At 35.5% G+C, this 23,731-nt stretch overlaps 3 protein-coding genes across 4 annotated transcripts; 2 read left to right on the top strand and 1 right to left on the bottom strand.

Annotated features, from left to right (window-relative positions):
* Nucleotides 1-533: 533 nt before the first annotated feature.
* On the top strand, nucleotides 534-10,277 carry LOC126773934 (condensin complex subunit 1). The gene is made up of 21 exons (XM_050495196.1): nucleotides 534-735; nucleotides 863-976; nucleotides 1,049-1,221; nucleotides 1,347-1,519; nucleotides 1,653-1,794; nucleotides 2,523-2,618; nucleotides 2,972-3,145; nucleotides 3,296-3,457; nucleotides 3,540-3,677; nucleotides 3,871-4,236; nucleotides 4,343-4,672; nucleotides 4,750-4,950; nucleotides 5,120-5,662; nucleotides 5,739-5,918; nucleotides 6,008-6,219; nucleotides 6,679-6,849; nucleotides 7,857-8,129; nucleotides 8,895-9,159; nucleotides 9,489-9,674; nucleotides 9,921-10,020; nucleotides 10,201-10,277. The coding sequence occupies exons 1-21, from the start codon at nucleotides 618-620 to the stop codon at nucleotides 10,275-10,277; spliced, it is 4,194 nt and encodes a 1,397-aa protein (XP_050351153.1). The 5' UTR covers nucleotides 534-617.
* A 769-nt stretch (nucleotides 10,278-11,046) lies between these two features.
* On the top strand, nucleotides 11,047-12,626 carry LOC126773570 (ADP-ribose pyrophosphatase, mitochondrial). Of its 2 annotated transcripts, none has more exons than XM_050494531.1 (4): nucleotides 11,047-11,375; nucleotides 11,456-11,666; nucleotides 12,070-12,218; nucleotides 12,295-12,626. In XM_050494531.1, the coding sequence occupies exons 1-4, from the start codon at nucleotides 11,114-11,116 to the stop codon at nucleotides 12,573-12,575; spliced, it is 903 nt and encodes a 300-aa protein (XP_050350488.1). In that variant the 5' UTR covers nucleotides 11,047-11,113; the 3' UTR covers nucleotides 12,576-12,626. The 2 variants fall into 2 exon arrangements, with proteins under 2 accessions (XP_050350488.1, XP_050350487.1); XM_050494530.1 differs by having other exon boundaries at nucleotides 11,456-11,672.
* A 97-nt stretch (nucleotides 12,627-12,723) lies between these two features.
* On the bottom strand, nucleotides 12,724-23,530 carry LOC126773553 (exportin-6-A). Its single transcript, XM_050494489.1, has 20 exons — nucleotides 23,360-23,530; nucleotides 23,017-23,226; nucleotides 22,734-22,928; nucleotides 22,373-22,544; nucleotides 22,163-22,292; nucleotides 21,931-22,069; nucleotides 19,876-20,039; nucleotides 19,645-19,768; nucleotides 19,486-19,568; nucleotides 19,302-19,410; nucleotides 19,063-19,155; nucleotides 18,708-18,858; nucleotides 18,449-18,614; nucleotides 17,620-17,746; nucleotides 17,091-17,231; nucleotides 16,528-16,740; nucleotides 15,774-15,955; nucleotides 15,318-15,690; nucleotides 14,984-15,205; nucleotides 12,724-14,785 (listed from the first exon to the last, which is right to left on the bottom strand). Exons 1-20 carry the CDS (start codon nucleotides 23,360-23,362, stop codon nucleotides 14,687-14,689), a joined length of 3,096 nt encoding a protein of 1,031 aa, XP_050350446.1. The 5' UTR covers nucleotides 23,363-23,530; the 3' UTR covers nucleotides 12,724-14,686.
* Between the last annotated feature and the right edge of the window lie 201 nt (nucleotides 23,531-23,731).

The raw sequence follows: 23,731 nt of genomic DNA, 5'->3' as shown, positions 1-23,731 counted from the left end.
GTTGGTGACCACTTACCATCAGGTGGCCCATATGCTCGTCCGCCTTCCTATTCTATAAAAAAAAAAAGCTATCAAAAGGCCTTGACTGGGATTGGGAAGTTCTACATCAGATAATATAACTTAGTCTTCTACCGTGTTTAGCGTGCTATATGATTATTCCTGTTGTTATAATTTAATTTTTCACAACTTCTAAAGCAGCCGCTGTGTTAGATTTCTTTAACGTATAAATATTTTATTATAGTCCGGATAGTCATTCGGTAAAAATCTACGAATCTACTAAAAAAAATATTATGAATCAGAAAAATAATATTGCTTCGTCATCATAATAATAAAATGAATCTTTTTTCTAAAATTAAGTAGAAATAATAACAATTTTTATGTCAGAAATATCCAACAATTTAGTCAAGACTAGGCTGTAAAATGTAATGTTGTAGTGTTTGCCGAGATAAAATTAACTTTGCTTGGAAGTTTGTAATTTGTTAATGTCAAGTGTCAACGGAATTTGTTTTCAAATTTTATATGGAGCTGTTCTGTGAGCAGTATCATTTAATCTTATATTTTAATTAAGGATTAAGTATCTATCGAATAAGTAAAATAGCAATAACATTGCTTTGAACATGAGTCATTTTGAGTTTTCTATCCCTTTACAAAAAGACGAGTTGTTGGAATCTCATGCTGGGCAGTATCATGTTGAAGATGTTGTTCAGCCACGGTTACTACTCTCGAAACTTCAAGGTTTGTGAATAAATAGTGAGTGAGTGAGAGTGAGAGTGAGTGTTATAAGTATGTATACTTATAATATTCATATCTTAAAATACCTTATATATTTTATGTCTATGTATACGATTTATCATCCGAATAGATGCGGCTCGAGCGTACAACTCTGATGGTATTGAATATATACTCGAACACTTTGATACCTATTTCTCAATTATAGTTCATGGAGCTAAATTGGAGTGGAATGTAATAAATAAAGGTATGTTCACAATACGTTATCATTCCATTTTTGTAAATTTCTGGTTCTTATCGAAAATGTTCATACATTTAGGTTTTGACCACATAGTAAGGACTGTCAAAAATATGTGTGGACATCTTGAACTTATATTACAAGAGCAAGGAATAGATGCAGATATACGAATGAAAAATTTAAACATAGTTAAAATGACTATGTATTTGTTCACTCAATTAATGAAAACAAAAGATGCCAAATTAGCTGCAGATGTAAGTATATTCATCATAAAGAAATAATGTATATAATTATTAAAACTCACGACCAAGAAGAAATATTCTACATTATTATACATTTGACTTTTAAAGGAGTAAGTAATTGCTTTTTTATTTGGTAGAATTCAACAAAATTAACATTAGGTAAGAAAGGAAAAAAGGCAACAGATGATGATGAGTTCTGCGGCTGGACTGAAACAGATAAGCAAGCAGCACTTATTTGTTTACATATGCTTCTACAACAACCATTGTCCCAGCTATGGGACCCACCATTGGCAGAAGACAATTTTGTGTCGTGAGTCCTTCGTTTATGAATATAATTATATAAAAATAATTTATTTTAAGTTGTTTTTTTTTAATGTTTTGGCCAGAACATACAATTTCAACTGAATTGTATAGTAAATATAGTGATGTAATGTTAATTACAGAATGGTAGCAGATCCTTGTTATAAAGCTTTAGAGGAACAGATAATAAAAACTAAAAGTGTACGGGAAACTGTATTTCAAATATTAGGAGTCCTCATAAAAAAATATAACCATGGGACATCTTGCCTCATAAAGTTGGTTCAGGTAAATAATTATAATATTAATATATATTTATTTTTGTGAACAAATTTACTTGAATAATCATTAAACATATTGTTATAGCTTATCTAAAAATTATATTCTGTGTATATAAATAACACATTTCCCTAAGGAAATAGATATTACCCCATTAGATAAAATCGGTTGTGAAGTTTTAAAAATAATCATTATCAATTATCATACTAATAATAATTTCTTATTCTTTTATAATTTCTTGTGAGAGATTAGCCAACTACGCACGAGATATTATAGTGCACAAGTGTGCGCGCAAACACAGGTGCACTCTCTATTCCCTAACTCTCATAATCATGATATGGGGAAAGAGAGATTATCATAGTTAATGTTGTTTTTTTTTTAAATATTTGTGTTAGCCTGTGAATGTCCTAGTGCTGGGCTAAGGCCTCCTCTCCCTTTATAAGGAAAAGATTTGGAGCTTATTCCACCACACTGCTCCAATGCGGGTTGGTGGAAGCTAAATTAGACGAATGCAGGTTTCCTCCCAATGTTTTCCTTCACCGTAAAGCACGAGATGAATTATAATTACAAATTAAGCACATGAAAATTCAGTGGTGCTTGCCCGGGTTTGAACCCACGATCATTGGTTAAGATTCTCACTTTCTTATCACTGGGCCATCACGGCTTCCAGGCCGGCGGCTTTAAAATATTGTACATAATAAACTCATTATTATCTATTTGCATTAATATTATTTCAGGTGTTACAAATAGTTGAACACTCCGTGTCACCAATATGTGCTGGTGTAGTGCAGTTGACTAAAGATTTTGGCCTCAGTACATTTGGGCCTCAAATGGTAAGATAATTTTATTTAAATTGTATACAATATAATCTCTTTTTATTTGATTATAAGTTACTTAAAGTAAAAGCAAAGTAACAGCCTGTAAATGTTCCACTGCTGGGCTTCTCTTCTCTTAAGGAGAAGGTAAATAATTTTTTGTATATTTCATAAACTTTATTATACACATGGTAAACTTTACTATATTACGATATACAAAAAGACATTAATGCTTGAAAGCATTTTATACCTATATGGAAATAACTTTAAAATTATTCAAAAGAAACAATCTTTTGTCATTGTTAGCAGTGCATTTCAAATAAAATCCATTATTATTGAAATAGGAGATTTTACACTATGATTTTGCTCAGGTCCGTGAGATTACGGAAGCATTGGCTTCGACAGAGGAAGACAATGGGGGTGCTGGTACTGAACAAGGTACTGCTAAAAACTGTGGAGCTTTTTTACTTGAACTTACAAAAGAATTGCCCAAGGAAATGGTGAATGCCATAGCTACTATACAACCTTACTTGGAAAGTGATGAGGTGTGAAATTTGATAATATTTACCCTTAATTATAAGGTACCGAAGTTATTATAAACAAAGTGTTAAAATAACAAACAAAACTAATTATATCATAGTGCATTTAAATTAGTAGAAAGACATCTTTAGTAACCTTTATTTGCAATTTTATAGTCATACACCATTCGCATTAGTATACTAGGCATGATGTGCGAGGTATTAAGTGTGGAGTTGACCGGAGAGGGGCTAACTGATGAACAAAGAATACAACGTGATGACTTCCTTGACGATCTGTATGAACATATGCATGACCTCTCAGCTTATGTACGACACAAGGCAAGTATAAAAAATATATTTTAACTGTATGTCATGTTTTGATAACAAAATTTATAATAAATCATGTTCTATTTCAACTTAGGTACTTCAATTTTGGTGTAGATTGCAACGGGAAAACTGTGTACCTGTGACTCGACAACATGTAGTACTCGAACGAGCAATTGGTCGCTTAAAAGACAAAGCGGCACTCGTTAGAAAGGCCGCTATTCAGTTGTTAAAGGTATATTATTTTATTGATTTTCAAGTGTATATAGCTTAAATATTATTTTCTTATAATGAAGATAGCTGCCATCTGCCAGAAAGCCAGCAGATGGGATCTGATGATAAGAAATACCGTGGGAACTAAGATATTATGCCCCTTGTGCTGGTAGTTACTCGAAAAATTTTAATTTAATGTTTAATGCTTATTACAGATATTTTTAGAATGTAATCCATTCTCTGCTCAATTGAAACTACAAGTTCTGGAAGAGCAGTTAAAAAATGAACAAAACATTTTAGAAGATCTCCAAAAGAAGTTAAATCCTGGTCCTGACCCCATCCTAGTCCAAAATTGGGAGAAAATAGAGAAAGATGTTGTAAAGACCATAAAAGAAAAAATGGATACTTTAACTCAAGATGAACCGGAATTATCTCAGTCTACTATTGAAAATGTGTATGAAGCAATTCGTAAAAGTTTACGTGAAAAAGATTATTATAAGGCATACTTGATCGTGAAACATGCTGAAAGACAGTATCCTGATGCTAAGTTGCTAAGATGTGATATGAAAAAAAGCGATCAGGTACCTAAAAAGCCATAGTTTTTTAAAACACCTATTATGATCAATGCTGTTTGCACTATCTATAAATTTTTAATTTATACAAAAAAAAAATTACTTTTTATTTTAGGTGGACTACTTTGTGGCATTATTACGTAATGTTTTCATTGTACCAGAAAGACAACAGTCCATATCTTTAACGCAGCAATGCGAAAATGAAATCGCACTCTACAAGAGGCTCGAAGAAAAAGAAAGTATTGTGGCGTTTTTGCAAGAGTCAGTATATTTTAGCAAAATGATATCGGAAGCAGTTCCTCTAATTAACTCATTGTTAATGTCAAAGCAAGCGGGAGACGTGAGTGAGGCTATAGATTTCTTTACGACTGCCCACCATTTCAATATAGAATCTGCTAAGGAAGGAGTCGCAAATATGCTTCTACTCGTATGGTCGCCGGATCAAGTGAGTAATAAACATTTTTAAGATTACCATTTAGTATTGTAAAGTGGTTTCCTTTTTAATACTTTTTGAATACAAAGGACAAACGCGAGGCAGTGGAGCGCGCGTACCGCGAGATGTACCTCGAGAGCGAGGTGAAGGCGGAGCGCGCGCGCGCCTTCGCCGTGGCGCGCCAGCTGGCCGCGCTCGCCGCCTCGCTCGACCGCGGCGGCGCGCTGGCGCTGCAGCACCTCGTCGACAAGTGGCTCGCGCGCGCAGACCTCACGCCCGCGCTCATACAGGTAGCCCACTCTACCGACCGACCTCTTGACGCATTCTTCATTATGTATACTCGAAAATGACGCCTACGTAGTACTTTTCAAAGCTTATGTAGAATATTCTATGAAAGCTTGATAATAAGGATGGGCTTCTAGTGTACGAAAAATGTTGATTACTGATCTTTCATTGCAGGTGTTTTGGGAAATGTTCCTAAAAAAGATTGACGGTACGACCGATATGGATAGCTATGCAGCTCTATCGTTTCTTGTCATGATAGCCAAAGCTAAACCGTCAGTGGCCCTCGCCAACATTGAAGTTATTCAAACCCACGGACTAACGGGAGATTACAACTCGAGAAGGTTAAGCGTTGAACTACTCATCTCGTTATCAAAGAAGAATACGAGATATCCCGCAGATCACACTATATTCACATCGTTGTATAACAGTCTTATGGAAACATTTTTAAAATTCGACAAGTTTACGGCATTCGCTGCCAACTCCATAGACTTTATTTATGCGGTTTGTGATACACCTGATGTAATTTGCACAAATATTCTATCTGAGATGTACAAGTGTATAGAGAAATCATTAGTGAAAGATACCGATAATGAGGACGAGGCCAGTCTGCCGACTGAACTGCTTATAAGATTCATATTTATGTTAGGTCATATAGCATTACAACAACTTATTTATCTGGACATAAGCGTTTATAGCGAACTAAGAAGAAGGAACCAAGTAAATAAATCTAATTACATTTTTAATTTGCTGTATTGAAATTATATAATAGTAAATCCTTTTTTTATAATTTAAGGTACGCGAAGAACGTAAAGTAGAAGAAAAGCGTAAAAAGAAAATGGGCACATTTGCAACTCCAAAACGTCGCGGCCGTGTCGATGACCTACGGCGGCAAACGCTCATGAATGCTAGCAATGCGAGTGCTTCCTCGCGCGGTCAGCGTTCAGCTAGTGTCGCCTCTAATAAGGGTCCATCGGTAATTATACTTATATGAACTATACTGCTCCTATTATATATATAGATATGGTAATCTAACAAATGTATATTTATATTTACATCCACTAGGCCAACACGACAATGACCGAGGAAGAAACGGGCCTCGAAGGAGCCGTAGCCGACGACGCGGACGCGGAGTACGTCCGCAGCGTGTGCGAGCGAGACATCGTCGGCGCCGGCACGGCTCTGGCGCGCTACGTGCCGCTACTGCGCTGGCTGCTGTCCAACCCGGCGCGCTGCTCGCCCGCGCTGCAGGCCGCCGCGGCGCTCACCTTTACTCGGTACAGCCGTCGCGCTCGTACTTTCAAATGCAAATACTTTTATCCATATAGAATACATTTCATGGCTTACTGGTGGTAAAAAAGAAATACCACCGACTACATAAATTTAACAATTAATATATTTTGTTTTCAATTTTTATTTGAAATTGCCTGGAGGTGATAGCTTCAATTCCAAGGTCATCTCAATAGTTACTGGTTTTATACTTTGGTACACAAAAATACCTAAATAATGTTTTTGAAATTGAAATTAAAAATGTTGGTTTTTTAACAGGTTTTTTTGTGCGATCCTGTTTTAAAACTTTATATGCTCTAGGAAAAAAAAATACTTAAGAAAAGCCCAGTTTATATATAGATCAACTTAGCTTTAAATAACTAAAAAAAGTATTCTTATGAGACAAGAACCTTTTATAGTGTAGTGTTTATTTGAAAATTATATAACCTTAATCTTGTTTTGAACAGATATATGTTGGTGTCCAGCTCCGTATGCGAAGAGGGTCTTCAATTAATGGTAACAGTATTGAAGAGGTCCAAAAATGTTTCCCTTCGAACAAATCTTACAATCGCTTTTGCCGATTTAACCTTACGGTTCCCTAATCTGACCCAGCCATGGACGCATCATATATACCATATGTAAGTGATTACATCCTCTTTCTCATCTTCTTAAGATATAAAGCCATTTATGAAATAAGATGTTTTCTTTGTAGTAAGAGGTGTTTATGTCAGGTACAAACGAACAGCTTTGATTGATCGCAGCATCTATAAATTATACCATAAATAAAATTATGCCGCTGTTAGTTGTTCTACATGTATTTAGTACTTTTATTTAACCATAACTAATAATAATGATGTCCTTCAGACCGATTAAGGCCACAGCGGCTAATCTCTAAAGAGCCAACTACGCATTAGATATTATAGTACACAAGTGTATGCGTAAACACAGGTGCACTCTCTATTCCCTTACTCTCATAATGCGATGGGACGGCAATCCGACACGACCGGAAAGAGTTCAGGCGCAGGACCAACGGCTTCCCGTGGCACGGGAGTGTACACACTTTGGCTATTGACCCGACCTGGGAATTGAACGCAAGACCTCGAGGTCTGAGGCCTTACATCTAGCCACTGGACCAGCGAGACAATCGAGAACCTTAACTAATATTATAAATACGAAAGTGTGGTTGTTTGTTTGTTGATACGGTTTCACGTTTTAACTGCAGGGTACAGAAAGGACATAGGGTACCTCCTCTCACACGCGGGCCATACCGCTGGAGAAAACTGGTTATTTATACCATAACAATAAATTCAATGATCTTGATCTATTTTTTATGTCATTGAAGGAATTGAAATGTAAAATAAAATGTCACCTACATTGTCACTTTAAATAGAATTTGAATTTGTATATTTATTATTTTTTACTAAATTATTAATTAATTGTTCATACTTCGTAAAATTTTAAATAATCTTTAATTTTTATTTTTATCTGTTATAATTCTGTTATGTATTTTGATTTAATTATTTGTGAAGACTTAATTGGTATATGATGTTTTCTTAATGTGATAAATATTTTTGTACATGTTATAACTGTTTGTCTTCCTAAGGTTAAATAAATAAATCTGTATAGATAAAAATATTTTTCACAGACTCAGTGACGAAGAACTGGAAGTTCGTCAATGCGCTGTGAAAATGCTGTCATTCCTTGTGTTACACGAGATGGTTCGTGTAAAAGGTCAAATAGCCGACATGGCTTTGTGTTGTGCTGACAAGGATCCTCGTATAGCTTCTATGACGCGATTGTTTTTTAAGCAACTCTCTCAGAAAGGAAATGCTTTATATAATGTCATGCCAGACATAATATCCAGACTAAGCGATCCGGAATTAAATGTTCCTGAAGAACAATACAGGGTTATTATGAAGTAAGACTTCCAAAATACTTTTTATCATTACATACTAAAGTAGTATTAAAGATGCGATACCCGCAGCGTAATTTTTTTTTGTTTTTATATAGTGTAGATAGGATGATGAACATATGGGCCACTTGATGATATCTGGTCACCAACGCCCATTGACATTGTAAGAACTGTTAACCATCGCTTACTTCGTCAATGCGCCACTGTAATTACACTGGCTCACTCACCCTTCAAACCGGAACACAACAATATCGAGTACTGCTGTTTTGCGGTAGAATATCTGATGAATGGATGGTACCTACCCAAATAAGCTTGCACAAACCCTACCACCAGTAAAAATTAGTAATAGATTGTTGAGGCGCAAGGCGCAATGCGCGGTTCGCAGCTTATCGATACATAAAAATTTTCTCGTTTATATTTTGATTTTAATAACATTTCAGTAACAGATTCAAAACAAATTTTAGTAATATCATACTTATAACTTTTACATAGTGTTTCCTTTTCTATCGGATAATATATCAATAGAAGAGTGTGGCACATAAACAGGCGTATGGCGATTTGACGTTTTTAATTAAGAGTCTTCAAAATTACTATATTGATACTACTTAAAAACATTTTAATACAAAACGTATATTATATATATGACATAATGTTAAATGATATGTTCGACTTTTATTTAAGTAACATATTTGTATTGTTTTTATAAATTATTGATAATGTATTTAATAGTATAAATTATTGATAATATAATATAAATAATTATAATTTTAGGTACATTACGTCACTTATACAAAAAGATAGACAAATGGAAGCATTAGTAGAAAAACTTTGTCAACGATTCAAACTGTCAACGGATGAGAGACAATGGCGCGATTTAGCTTATTGCCTTTCCCTGTTTACTTATAATGAAAGGTCTTTGCGTAAACTAATAGAGAATCTCGATTGTTACAAAGATAAATTACACTGCTCTGGTGTAATGGAGTCCTTTACAACGCTAATGAATAACACGTCCAAAATGGCGCGAAATGAAATAAAGGTAATGAAATATAAAGCTTAAGTGAAAGGATAAACTTATGGCAGCATAATTAAATATAATGTTTGATTGAATAATTTTAAATATTCTTGATAAAAGAACGAATTATTTACTAATTATCAAGAAACAATATTTCAATAACAAATCCTACATAAGATATTAAATCTTACATAAAATAGGCATATACATGGTCTGCCTCTCAAGGGTACCTGTGTGCTTCTGCAATATTAGTAGCATCTTAACAATACAAAACACATAAATATTTTTTTGTACATTATTAAGTAATATTATTAAAAAAATATATTAATATAAGTCATAAATTATATTTTCAGAGCCTGGTGAACGAATTAGGTGATAAAATAGAAGAGTGCTTTGCTGTTCGAGAAAAAGATGGTGAGGATGGTGATGATGTGACTAGCGAAGGCGCTGAGACACGACAGGAGCCACCCCGAGCCACTCCCAGACGTCGCCCAGCACAGCGACGTAACAGACAACGATCCTCGTCTAGCCCAGATGAGGTATACACATAGTCTTATTCTTGAAATGTATCACATAATACTTGTATAGCTAATATAATTAAATTTCTCTAAAACACAATTACAAAACAGTCAATGTTTAGAAAAAAACAGTACATTTAACTTACCAAACCAACAAAATATATAAATTATAATTTTGTTCTATTTTATTTTGATGGTATTTTTTATAAAAAATAATATTATTACACATAATTGTGATGCGTTAATAATACTATATATCTATTGCAGAATGAACCTCCTAATAAAGACACTACTCCACTAACAGTGAGAAAGTCAAGGAGGAAAGTTGCACAGAGAAATAAAACAATGAATGAATCAGATGAATCAGGTATTTAGTATTAATAAGATATTTTTCATAAAACTAGTAACATTTCATATTGTAATGAAAACTGATCCCTATAATCTATATTATATTATGTATTCTGGTCTGATTTCACCTCTTGTATAGTTTTTGCACAGTTTTCCTGTTTTTTCCGGTTTTTCAATTTTATGTATACCTTTTTTGCAGAAGATGAAGACTTTCAGAAAAAAGAGGAAGTGTTCAAAAAACCTTCCACAAGAAAAGTAACACGCAAGAGAACGTAAATTAAAAAATATATAATATTATTGTTTGTTTTATTATAAATAATCCCAGCATTTAACAATATTTATAATTTTGTTTGAACTATAAACTATAACAATTTAAAACATATTTATTGTACTTAACACAATGATATTATAAAGATACAAGTAAAAAGAAGCAGATATTAATAGCGACTGCAATTTGAAGACAAAAAAAGTCCCTATTGTTCGCCTTTTTATGTGCTATTGGCTTATCGCTACAGACGACAACAAAAACGAAAACACCTTCGTGTGAATACAGAAAGTGTACCAATAATGATTCAAAATAAATAAAGCATCTTGTACTACATGCAAATACCGAAATTTTTTTGTGAGTAAATGTAATTCCGTATGAAAATACGGAAATTATATATAATGTCTAGATCAGATACTTTTTAAAATCTTTTACGCTTTTAAATTATAGGAAGCGGTGCCACGATATCATTTGAGATGTCAGTAGTTATGTAGTTTGGGTAGCATCAAAAAATACACTTCGCAGTAATTAAATGCGATATTTCTATGAAACTAGTTCTTTTGTTTGCAGCAATAGTAAAGTTTACTTAGTTAATTTTCAGATACATGGCAATACATCTGAAATTATATGTATATTATTTTATTGAACATAATCATCACATCCATTCAATTAAATTGTCGGGCTATATACTCAGTTTAATTGCAATACTATATTAAACTGTCAGATTGCAATCGCGACTGATGACATTTATGTGTAAAAGTGACAATTACATTTTGTCAATAAGTTCAATAACAAATCAACAATCCACAGAAAGAAGTCATGAACTATAGTAATAAAATAACTGTTAATGTCTGCTAATTTTTTGTTTTTTAAGCTATTTACAAAACTTCACTTTTTAGTTGTTTTATTTATAATACTCATGTTAAGAAACGTCCTCGCTATGCCTCTTCATTTTAAATGCCGGTCTTCTTTATATCCTCGGTCTACTGTACAAAGATTTCCAGTGCCTGATGATAAAGTTTCTTGGAATGCAGAATTTATAGAATACAAACCTCCTAATTACACATCTCCATCAATTCATGGTCAAAAATGGGCAGATCCAGAAATTGGTATACTATTATAACAAATGATATTATCTTTTTGTTCATATTATTTTCCTATTTTTATGTATCTATCTTATACGTTAAAGGTGAAACAAATTTCAACCCAAAGTGGAATAGCTTAGATGGAACGGTAAACAGAGAAAGTTACATGGGTTCATATAATATAGTGACTGGTTTTCCACAAAATCCAGTTGGTCGTACTGGTATTTGTGGAAGAGGTGTATTAGGAAGGTGGGGTCCTAACCATGCAGCTGATCCTGTTGTAACGCGATGGAAACATACTGAGAAAGATAAAAAGTACCTGTTTTGTATTTTAAATGATAATCTGATAAAAACACAAAAAGTAGAGTATGAATAAAAATATATACTTCAAGTATTGAGTATACATGTCAACATTTAGTTATAATCAATCAATAAGTGCTCTATTTTATGCTTTCCATATTATTAAATTATTCTAGTCAATACAGTAATAAGTGCTGTGTGTCTCTGGGGTATCAGATCTCTTTGGAGTATCGCTTATTTATTATACAATGTGCCTTTAGTCATAACTGGCTTTGAGGTACATTTTTATGATTGCTATGTTTCACTGTCTCTGAGATACCAATTTGTAGTTTGATATTTAACTAAAATGTTTAGTCATGTAATATTAGGTATTTTATAAATTCTTGTAGTTTTACTGAACCTTTTATTAAATTTTCAGGCCCATTCTTCAATTTATAGCAATTAAACGAAGAGATACTGGAGAATGGGCATTACCTGGTGGAATGGTAGATCCAGGTGAAAAGGTGGCAGCTACTGCTATTAGAGAATTTCAAGAGGAAGCTTTGAATTCATTAGAAGCATCTGAAAGTATGTTTTGTTTGTTAGTAAGTAAAGTTTTAAATAAAGTTTCGTTTCATAAAATAATAAATTATTAATATTATAGGTGAAAAGCAAATATGGAAAGAAAAACTCGAAAATTTCTTTAGTGGAGGCATTAAAATATATAGCGGCTATGTTGATGATCCAAGAAATACTGACAATGCCTGGATGGAGACAGTGGCTTACAACTTCCATGATGAAAGTGGTTCTATAGTGAGTGCACTAAAACTGCAAGCTGGCGATGATGCCGTTGGTGTACAATGGGTAGACATTACAGATAACTTAAATCTGTATGCAAGCCATAAGGACATAGTAAATGCAGTACTTAAAAAATTTACTTCATAATTTATAATAGAATGTTGTGTTTACTTTTAATTAATCTCTTACTTACACTTAGATAATAAGTTTGTATTAACTGTTCTTTGAAAGTTTTAGTGTAGATGATTGTAAGTAAACCTAATAAATAAAATAAAAAAAAATAAACATTTTTTAAGGAACCTTATCTTTATTGCTTGGACCATTTACATTTAACTTTTGTACAGTAAATAGTGAACTCATAAAACTAACAAATAATAATAAACGGTTACTGCACCCTTTATAATATGAATATATAAAACATATATCAAATGTTACATTACAGGCTTCAATATAATAACAAATTCGTTCAATTCGCCTTATTCACATGTCTGGGACTCTTAATTCTTATAGAAACACCAAAGCAGGGCTAAAGGTTATTAAATAAACTTGGTCCCGTGTTCTCTAATAATTTCACTGCCGATGCCGATTCTAGGATACACCTAATCCGAACAGAAACGTATTTAATATATCGTAGTTATAAATGCGATTATAACAAGCAAACAAACTATAATTTTAATTTATTTTTATTAATTTATTTCGTGCGCAAAACAGAATAATTGGGTAGTACATACACAAAAACAATAAATAAAAATAAAATATTGACTTGTATTCTACTAACAAAAATTATTTGCACTTCTGTCAGCCCTATTATTTGCTCTTTTCGCCGGACCTCTATCAAAAATTTTGTAGATTTTTTTTACAATTTTACAATCGTGAATTTATTAAATATTCAGCCAGTTCAGCATTGCGAATTAATCAGTTAAACAAAAGACAATATAGTTACGTCATAAATACATTTCTTAATAACATGGGACGCTGGGACGTGAATCCGGTTTCGAACCCCCCATAGTTAATCGATAATTGCGTCGATAATTGACTCGAAAATGTGCATTCGTATTACACGTATTCAGAACCAGTTTTAGTAAATGAGCTTGGCAGTGAAAGTTCTAACTTTTGAAATATCTAAAAAATATTAAACTAGCGACTAGCCCGATTTTCCACGGGTACAATTAAGTCATTTAAAACATAACTTCTTAAAAATAGTATCAAAACACTTCACACTTGTTTACAAATATTAATTAATTATAATGAGCCCTTCTACAAAAGCACACTCATCGTAATTATTCAAATTACATACAATTTTATACCTGTTATTTAATCATCGTAAGTTTTTTAAATATTGCTTTTAAAATATATCATTAAAAATCATACTACCAGAATGACCATTCAACTGTTAATATAACCTCATAATTGGATTTTCCTTAATCTAAACAAACAAACATTTTATTCTATAAATATGATAAGTGTATCAATGGAGTATGATCATTATAACTTGCTTTATTAAAAGAAAATGAAAAAACATTTTAATTTAATAATAAGCCATGACTATAACTATTTTAGTCACAAATTTTGAAAACGTAAAATGTTATGGTTAGCTTTAAAAAAATTAGTTAAAATGAACATTCTGTTAGAAGATCGAGCGCTTCATTGACCTTTCAAGAACTGTCATTTTACTGTCAAAAATTACGAAAAATATTTAGAAATAAAATTAATATATACTACTAAAATTAAGCAGTGTCTATTATTCGTCTTCTATGACTAGTTAATTAAAAATAACATAAATTTGTCTGAAATAATAAATTCGTCTTCTATTAGATTTATAAACTAAATCTAACTAATATTCATAACCTTTTACAACAGTTAAACGAAGCTGTAAATGCACCTAATGTAATGTACGCAAAAGTATCAATTGCTTTAAAAAAATATATAAAAGTCATTACGAGGCTGCAATTATGAAATGGGTATTGAGATTTTTTGTATAATAGCGGTTTCTAAAGTACCAATGGCCTGTATCCAAACTTGGGCAAAATGTAATCAAATTAATCATTAACGATCACTATTACAATGTGTAACAATCAATCACGATTACAAATTAAGTTCATTCTGCATGGATCGCACAGGGATGTTCTTAGGCATTTGACAAAGTCACTTTACTTTTTGTTCATTTTCGTTATACTGTAATCGTGATTGATGATTACATTTTGCCCATGTCTGTCTGTATCAGAGCACCAATATTCAGTGAGACGTATTGACCTTCACTATAGACCCATTTCATTACACGTAAGAGACTGATATGCTCGATAGCAGTTAACGTCATTCATCAATCGCAGGATGTTTTGAGTGAACGTCGGAAGATCCTGAAAAGAAAAATCAAATAATATTTATCCAAATAGGCTCATAAGAGCACTTTCGAATTACATATGTCATACAGTATTGAATTAACCTTTAGACCGTTCGGTTCAGTTTTGTATGTTAATAATATCTTATTAATTTTAGATAAATTCAATATAAAATAAACTTATTTAGTGTTACAATTTTTGGATATATAACGATACCGTATCGGGCGGGAACTCCTCGAGTCGCTGCGGGTCGAGGCCGGGCAGCGACTGCAAGAAATGCGGCAGAAAGGCGTGGCGGAAGACGGCAAAATCCACGGCCGCCATCGCGTGCACGGCTCCCAGCGCCTCGTCGCGCAGCAGCGCTCGAGCGCCGCCCTCCGCCAAACCCGACAGCAGCACCGACAGGAACTCGCACATGAACTCGCTGCGGAATATTGCCTGGATCGACAGAATATATAATAATTAATTTAACCTACACATACGAGGAGCATCAGATGTATCCTAGACGAAGATTTCATTCGCTGGCATCCAACATCGATCGATCGCGCACCTTGTGATAGAGTTTCCACTTGGCGTTGAGCGTGTCGATGGTGGCGAGCGCGCCGCGCAGCAGCTCGATGTCGTGCGCGAGCAGCGCGCGCCCCACCGCCGCCAGCGCGCCGCGCAGCTCGGCCGCGCGCCGCGCGCCCTCCTCGCCCTCGCACGAGTGCGGGAAGAAGTAGCGCCAGCGGTGGGTGAGCACGCTGGCGAGCAGGCGGTGCGCGGCGCGGGCCAGCGCGGGCGCGGCGTCGGCGCGCGGCAGCACGTGCGAGTGCAGCAGCTGCAGCACCGCGCGCACGCGCACGCCGCCGCCGCCCGCCTCCACGCCCAGCCGGACGCACTCCACCAGGCGCTCCAGACTGCCCGAGCTGTCACCGGAGTCCCTGACGAAGCGAGGAGCACGATTCAGTTTGCGTTGCGAGTAACGAATAATTCACAGCTAAATAGTTTCATCTTCGTAGCTCACCTCTGCGCCACCTCGAGAAACACATCGATGGCGGTGTACGCGAACGCCCCGAGTTGCGGCAGCAGCGCCGTAAAGAGCGCCAGAAAGAAATCTGTGATTTCGGTCTCCGCAGTGGCGTAGGCCGGCTCGCACAGCATCCTCAGTGAGCTCTCCGCCGCCGAAGACACGCCCTCTGCTATTATCTGGGTGTTGCATTATCGTTCATTAATTTACGTCTAGTCGGTCGGTCACAAAGACAAGAGTTTATTCGCAGTGTTGGTTCAACGCTTTAGAGAAGATAGAGAATAATAAAATAGATATAAAAAAAATGAATTTTATAGCCAAACTCTAGAAAAAAAACCTCTATAATTCAAGTTAATTTATAAATTAGAAATAAATATTTATATATCAGCACGAATCGTAGGCAGAAGCTTTTTAGGTATGTTTGGGGAAATGGCATGCATTGGACCGATGCCTCTCTCAATTGATTTGTCTTTTACTTATTTTTATTCAATATTATTCAGCAATGGAATCACACGTTAACGTGTTTATTACTGAATATTTAAATAGTCAATGAGAAGAAACCTTATTATTCTTAACACTAACTGTAAATAATATGCCGGCTTAGGACCAAGCTTAAGGAATGCACACATGAGCGTACAAAGACTAAACTTAACTAAATAAAAATAATATGTATATTGTAATGTATAATGGAACAACCATTTTTAATTTCGTAGAAATTGTATGTATTGTAGACAGAATATGAGTGTTTTACTTTTTTAGCTGCAGTCGGCGCCGAGGCGAATGCGTGGAGTAGTGCAGTTAGCGGTGGCAGGGCGGCGGCGGGCCCGGCCACCGGCAGCGCTGCCGACCAGGAGGCCAGCAACGCGCGCGCTGCGTCCTGGCCACCCACCGTGCCGGCTGCGCTACCGGTCGCGCCGCGCGCCAACGCCAGCGACACAAGCGCCTCTCGCACCACGCCGGCGGTCTATGGCGCAAAAACGAAAGCGGTAAACTTTTGAATATAAATATCTCGTCAAAATCAATTATCTACCTGCGACGAAATACCCGGACACGATTGGGTGAGTAGAAAAAGAAAAATGTGAATATATATAGTAAAGAATATAACCAAAGGGTTAGATTAATATAATTTTATATATTAAATTACACTTATATATATACAAAAACAAAAAAATAGAAAATAAAGAAAACAGAGCTAAGATTCAAAACTCGGATTTAGGACAAATAAGTGTTAGTGAAATATTTTAGTGTAACATTTAACTTAACTTTAATAAAAAATACTAGAATAGATATACTACAATAATATAATCTACATACCTTCGGCTCCAAGTAGTGCAGAGATCGTTGCGCGTGATTGTATAAATCGCTCAGCATGACCATCGGATCGTTTGCGAACTTGACGTTTTTCGACAGACTGAGCAGCAGATGAGCCGCCGCGTGACACAGCAGAGGTGGCTCCTGGTACAGAAAGGTGGGCTAAAGACACTGGTAACCATAGACTTGTATTGTGTATTATATTACTGACAATTTTTGGATTTGGATTGTGACGTGTAGCTTCGTCATAGATTCTATTAGTCTATAAAAAGTCATAAGCTAAAAAATTCATCGGGCGTTCCCAGACATAACATCTAATCTAACATCGCCAATGCTCCACCGATCTTCGGAACTAAGATGTTAAGTGGCTCGTGCCCGTAGCAGCACTGATCGCCTCACCCTTCAATCCGGAACAAAACAACGCGTCGCAAGTATTTCTGCTCGGCGGTAGAACATGTGACGAGGGGGTACCTTGGTGGTAGTAAACCATTTCTGAGTGAGGTTAGTGCATAAACATAAAGCTTGGAGCTACCGGCGCGTCGTGCGGCACGAGGAAGGGCAGCGCGCTGGCCAGCAGCCCCTGCATGGTGGGCGGCGCCGCGCGCACCTCGCCCGCGTAGCAGCACCACGCGCCCATGCACGCAAACATCTCCGCGTGCCTGCGCAACACAGTGGACGTCTGACGCTTTATATTTCATGCGATTTATTTGAGTTTATAATTCATCGAGTGCTAGCTGGTGAGGAAACCTGCACGTGACACATGAAATCAATGGACCCGTAGTGGAGTAGCGTGACTAAATAAGCTCAAATTTTGTTTTGTAAGAATACCTTTTTCCGAGCAAATGTTCTTGTAAAGAGCCATAAATTATTATTAATTATTAGAGCCATAATAATTATTAGGAGAAGTAGAGACAAATATACAACTATGACATTAAACTAATATTATTTCATTGAGATGTTTTGGATGTTAAATAAAAACAATGGTATGGTTTTTGACTGCCTCGATGGTCTATTGGCTAGATATGAGGCCGCAGATTTGGAGTTCCTGGATTAAATTCCCAGGTCGGGTCAATAAAAATTTATTGAGTTTTTTTGTCATAAAATTGTCAATAGCAGCTCAGTGTCTGGATGTTAGCAATGTTGTAATCGGAACTTTGGAAGTAAAATTAAAGTGGATAGAAATAGTTAAGTGGAGTAGTGGTAGTGTTATAAATATATTAAATAATAACTTTGTAATGTATTATACAGCAGAACTATTAGCTAATTGCATGGAATAAGTTAATCTAAGGTTTGTTTATTTTTCCTTTTTCTGCAATAGGAATAGGAATAAGCGTCAGTTCAGTTTAAAAGTGAGCACACACAGTATGACGTGAGCACGCGCGAGCGCCGGCGAGGGGTGAGCGCGGTGCGGCCGCGTTAGAGCCGCGCCCGCCAGCGCGCTCGCGCAGCGCTCCACCAGCGCCGCGCCCGCGGACTGCGCGCGCGTCGCGCCGCCCGCCCCGCCGCCCGCCGCGCCGCTCTCGGGCTCTAAGTCGCAACAGACGAACGAATGTCAACTATATATAACTCGATGCTGCCATGTAAGACTCGAACGTGATTATCCACCGCCGCCGGACTCACCGGCGAGCAGAGCGGGCGCCAGACGACCCAGAAGACGCGTGAGCGTGGCGAGGTCGAGCAGCGCGGCCAGGAGGCGCTCGGCCTCCCCGCCCGCGCCGCCCCGCCCCGCCGCGCGCGCGTGCACGTCCGCCAGGCACTGCCAGCGCTCCATCTGCGACACCAACCAAGAGCTGTAGCACTGACCGGATGCGTTGAGTGCGTATCGATTCAGTTCATCGTATCGTTTATACATTTTTATTCACATGCGCTTGCGATTTAAATTTTTTAAGTATTGCAAAGAAACTTTGTTTATATATTACATGTTATGTCAAAATTTCAAGACATTATTACTTTCGGAACTACCACCTTTACATACCACAGCTGTGAACACTTCCAGTGGTGCCAGATCCGCTACTCGGGCGATGCATTCTATACAATGTTTAAGGAATGTCTGCCATTCGGTTTCTCCCTATGACAATATAGAATATTACTATTTTTTTTTAATATCCAATGATGAAAAATAAAACAAAATTATTTTACAGTCAAAAAAAATTAACAAAATGAAAATTCAATTGTCTCTCGACGTGACGAAATAGAGAAAATGATTTGTCTTACATCATCATCACACACGTCATTGTCGAGGTGCTGTAGCTGTGCTTTATTGTGCTGGAATTGTATTTTATTTAAGATACCAATCACTAAAGCTTGAAGTGCCTCCCAATATCTAAAACAAAAATTGATAAATTACCTTTATAGAAGATATTGCAACTCTATTATTTTTTAAAAAATTTATACTTACTTTGGAGTGTCTTCTGGTTTTAATACGTCTATAAATTGTATCCATATATCTAAGCAGCTTACAAATGTTGCGCATGTCGGAACCTAAAAATTTTAATTAAATTTATTATTTAACTTTAGGCAACATTAAATATAAATAATATTTATTAAAATTACTTACCTGGAATGTGTATTGGAATAAATATGATAAAAATTCTATAGCATCAAACTCAGGCTCGGCCTCCAGCCTCTTAAAATGCAGGGACACAAATAATTTTAGGAACTCGGCTAACTTGTTCAGATAACTGCAAAAAAGTGTATCAGCCACTCATCACTCGAATAATGTTATTATATTTATATAAAATTTCTCTCATATTGTAGTTCCACATAACAATTGTCGCTGCGGACGTACTCGGGGTGCGCGCGCATCATGTGGTGCGCGTGGTGCAGGTGTCGCAGCAGGCGCAGCGCGCAGTGCTGCAGGCGCAGGGCCGTGGCGGCCGACGACGGCGGCGCGTACCGCCGGTACAGCAGCTCGCACACGCCGCCCAGCCCCGCCAGCGCCGCCTCCGTGCTCTGTGCACAACACTCCTCGTTGCATGACGCACACGATTATAGCAGTATTAGAGACTCGCTGCGGCAGAGCAGGTCGCCGCTAGGACAAGAGATGTGACGTATTATATACCGGAACAGGTTTTAATACTAGATATCGACTTGGACGTCTCAGTACTGGTCGCGTAACAAAATATAAGCGCGTATCGAGTATTTTGAAGTATCGCGTACTTCTAATACTAACAGAACCTTATTAATCTGTCGGACTCACATGATACATACCTTTGAACGACGATAAACGTGAATATGCGATCCCTCAATATTATATTGTACTTCTTGAATTCATAAACGAACGTATTTGTTTTTTAAATTAAAAGTCACTTTTAATACGTATATATTTGACTTTTAATATTATGGTTTATTAACGTTATAAAAAAATATCCGTTTTTGCTGAATATAATAGTTACTACATTATTTATTGTAATGTTGTGTCTCAAAATGAAACACGTACCTATACGATTGCAATAATTTTTTCATCGTTCTTTACAGGCGACGCGACAAAATAATAATATTAGCTATAATTTGATTAATTTTTTTACTTATTCATTAAAATGACGATAAATGCTTAAATGAATTACGCTCTTATATCAAAAACATCGTTAAAAGTAGTCATCGCTACTTACTTAGTAGTATTTACTGGTGGTAGAGCTTTGTGCAAGCACCACCCACCACCACCACCCACTAATCTGATATTCTACCGTAAAACAGCAGTACTTGGTATTGTTGTGTTCCGGTTTGAAGGGTGAATGAGCCAGTGTAATTACGGGCACAAGGGACATAACATCTTATTTCTCAAGGTTGGTGGCGCATTGGTGATGTAAGCGAGGGTAACATTTCTCACAATGCGAATGTCTATGGGCGTTGGTGACCACTTACCATCAGGTGGCTCATATGCGCGTCCGCCTTCCTATACTATTAGAAAAAAAAAGTTAACCGATCATCTGTCTATGAACCCGAGGAGTGATTTGATGCCTTATACCAACCAAATATCGACCATATGGTATAGATTTTAAAACTGTGTTTGAATAACTGAAGAAACTGTCGCAGAGACATCTATTGTCTTTCTCGCTTTCATACAAAAATTCTAATTATTCTGTTGCCGTGTTTTTAATAATATTATAACACAGATAATCTCAGTAGTTGTTAGTAGAAGTCTGCATTCTTTTCATTTTTTTTTTAATTATTTAAAGCTGTCTTTATTGAAAGAAAAATTGATAAAGATTAACTAGTATTGCATAAGTGATGAGAGTTAGTTAATTTTAATGATGATTATGGTAAATAATTTAGATATTGTACATAATATAAATACATGTTATCAAAAACCTAAGTGGTTTTTTAATACATGATTTAATGAAAAAATATGCAATACATACATACTTAAAAAATACACATACTTCTAAATACTCGTGGAAATAGTATTTGGAACAGGTTATTACATGTATGAGTACTCGTAAGATTCAGTACATAATAGTAATTTACCTAGTACGTCTCATCTCTAGCTAGGACGCACTTTCACTTACTTGGTGGCTTGTGGAACACCATAGTTACGATTATGTATTGCTATTGATGTATTTTTTAACTCTGAAGCATTTACTCTATTTCTATCTCGAATTAAGTATAAACATACAAATTATGTTGGAAGGAATTGGCTCTCTAAGAATAAATGGCATATATTTATCACAGCATATACCAAACACATTTATGCTGTTTAATGCATTACACAATTGTATTCCTAGCTCACCATGTTTTATTACACTGCCTGCACAAATCCTTAATACTACTATAGTGATATCTTACTGTAGTCAAGAGTCTTCTATAGTCAAAGTACAATAATTTAAGCTAGCACTTTTATGACCTGTGATTGTGTTGCTATACTGCCCCAATAGAACACCGTAGTAACAAGTGAAGGAGGTACGTGAGAAGACAGTGGCAACCATGAAAATAAATGCTGTAGTGTAGTTAGACATTTCACAACTATTTCCATATTCATTGCTCTGGAAAAATAATTGCAGTAACAACATTATAATCACACTCAATAATCAGTATCTCATTATTCATCACATCAAAAATGTTTTATAAACACTTACTTATCTACTGAATGTACATCGTGAGCATTTGCTAATAAATCAGGTAGTGCCGATGTTTGTGGTAAGCCACTAGTAGGTGATGGTGGGGGATTCGACTGACCTTCTTTTTGAGCATTCTTTTCCAGTATAGCTGTAACAGAATATATTATATGTTTCGAGACATTAAATTTTTGATAATACATTCAAGTTAAAGTGTAAATTAATATATACCACTTAATGCTGATAGCATTTGAGGCATGCCCTTCAGCATGAGTCTTTCTAGTTGACTCTTTCGTGCAGAGGGCAACAACACTCCAGTATCACGAGCTGCACCCAACTCTTCACTTGCTGCTTGAGCTAACACCAAGCCAACTATGCATTGACGACCATCACATTTTAATAACTAAAAAGATAAGAATTTAATTTTTTTTCTTGTTTAATTATTTTTTTATGTAAAAATAATATATATAAACATTATTTCCATTCTAAGTGCTTAGCCTATTGAGTATTTATGCTTAAATCTTTTTGACAAGGCAATTAACGAAGAAGTTGTTTAAAAATAATTGTATAACAATCACAGTCAACAATGTACCTCAACAATATTTGTGAAGAAATCCGGATACAAGTGAGGCCAGTCGTAGCGGGCTATAGAGACAAGAAGAGCCGCTAATTTATTTCTTATAAAGTACATCACTTCATGTTTGTTCATAAGCTCATTCATTAAAGTTAATCTAACTTCTGTTTTTTCATCATCTGACAATCTAATCCATTGCCTATTTATTATTTTCTGTAATAATAAGATTTTTGTAATTGTTTTTAAAATACTAACCATATATTTCAATAACATTTGATTATCATTAAAATTAATAACTTACTTCCAATGTTGTCAAAATAAACATCAAAACATACTGATTTTGAGATTTTTGAAGAAATAACAAACAATGTTTCCATGAATCTCTTGCATTGGAAAAGTTTTCAAGCATATTTTCGATTTCTCTTTTTCTGAAATTATTTGTGGTTGGAGCAAAGAACTCCGACATCAACATCTCTAACGAGGCCAAAGCCTCGTTTATTTCAAAATCACCCTAGAAAGTATTGAAGAATAAATTTACGAAAGAAAATAAAAAATTTGGGAAAAAATGTAATATAGTCATTATTTTAAGTATTTTTTTACTAATGTATTTAAATAATTATTTTTGTTGCAAAAATTAAACTTACCATTATTGTTTAGTTCCGAATTTAACAATATTTACATAATGACAGAGGTGGGATTTTTATTGCCTGTGTGCTATAATAACCACACAGGTAAATTTATTTTTAAAATTAGTTTTTACTTATTTATTTGTGACAAAACTTTTATTCCTGTTCATAACTGAATACTTTATAAAAAACCTGCCGTAACAGATAAGATTTTATGAAATGTCAATGTCATTTTTTTTAATTTGTTTTTTTTTTTTTATTTGGAAAAGAAGTGTTCTAAGCATACATAAAACAATTTTCGTAAAATTATTGATATTATACAGGTAGGTTAAAATGGCACCAAGTTTAAAATTTAGCAATCTGGAGCCCGGAGTTAGCTTTACAGGGTAC

This window comes from Nymphalis io, chromosome 15 (genome assembly GCF_905147045.1).
Source record: "Nymphalis io chromosome 15, ilAglIoxx1.1, whole genome shotgun sequence".
NCBI lineage: Eukaryota > Metazoa > Arthropoda > Insecta > Lepidoptera > Nymphalidae > Nymphalis > Nymphalis io.
Note: the sequence above shows the minus strand (reverse complement) of the source record. Positions and strands in the feature narration are given on the sequence as shown.

Coding starts and splice junctions, on each gene's coding strand:
- LOC126773553 (XM_050494489.1), bottom strand. Junction 22,929..23,016: donor TTATTTTGACAACATTGGAA/GTAAGTTATTAA, acceptor TTATTATTACAG/AAAATAATAAATAGGCAATG. Junction 19,769..19,875: donor ATGATGCGCGCGCACCCCGA/GTACGTCCGCAG, acceptor ACTTTTTTGCAG/TTATCTGAACAAGTTAGCCG.
- LOC126773934 (XM_050495196.1), top strand. CDS start 618: ATGAGTCATTTTGAGTTTTCTATCCCTTTACAAAAAGACGAGTTGTTG. Junction 3,458..3,539: donor CAGCTTATGTACGACACAAG/GCAAGTATAAAA, acceptor ATTTCAACTTAG/GTACTTCAATTTTGGTGTAG. Junction 5,663..5,738: donor AACTAAGAAGAAGGAACCAA/GTAAATAAATCT, acceptor TTATAATTTAAG/GTACGCGAAGAACGTAAAGT.
- LOC126773570 (XM_050494530.1), top strand. CDS start 11,114: ATGTCTGCTAATTTTTTGTTTTTTAAGCTATTTACAAAACTTCACTTT. Junction 11,376..11,455: donor ATGGGCAGATCCAGAAATTG/GTATACTATTAT, acceptor TATACGTTAAAG/GTGAAACAAATTTCAACCCA. Junction 12,219..12,294: donor TTCATTAGAAGCATCTGAAA/GTATGTTTTGTT, acceptor TTAATATTATAG/GTGAAAAGCAAATATGGAAA.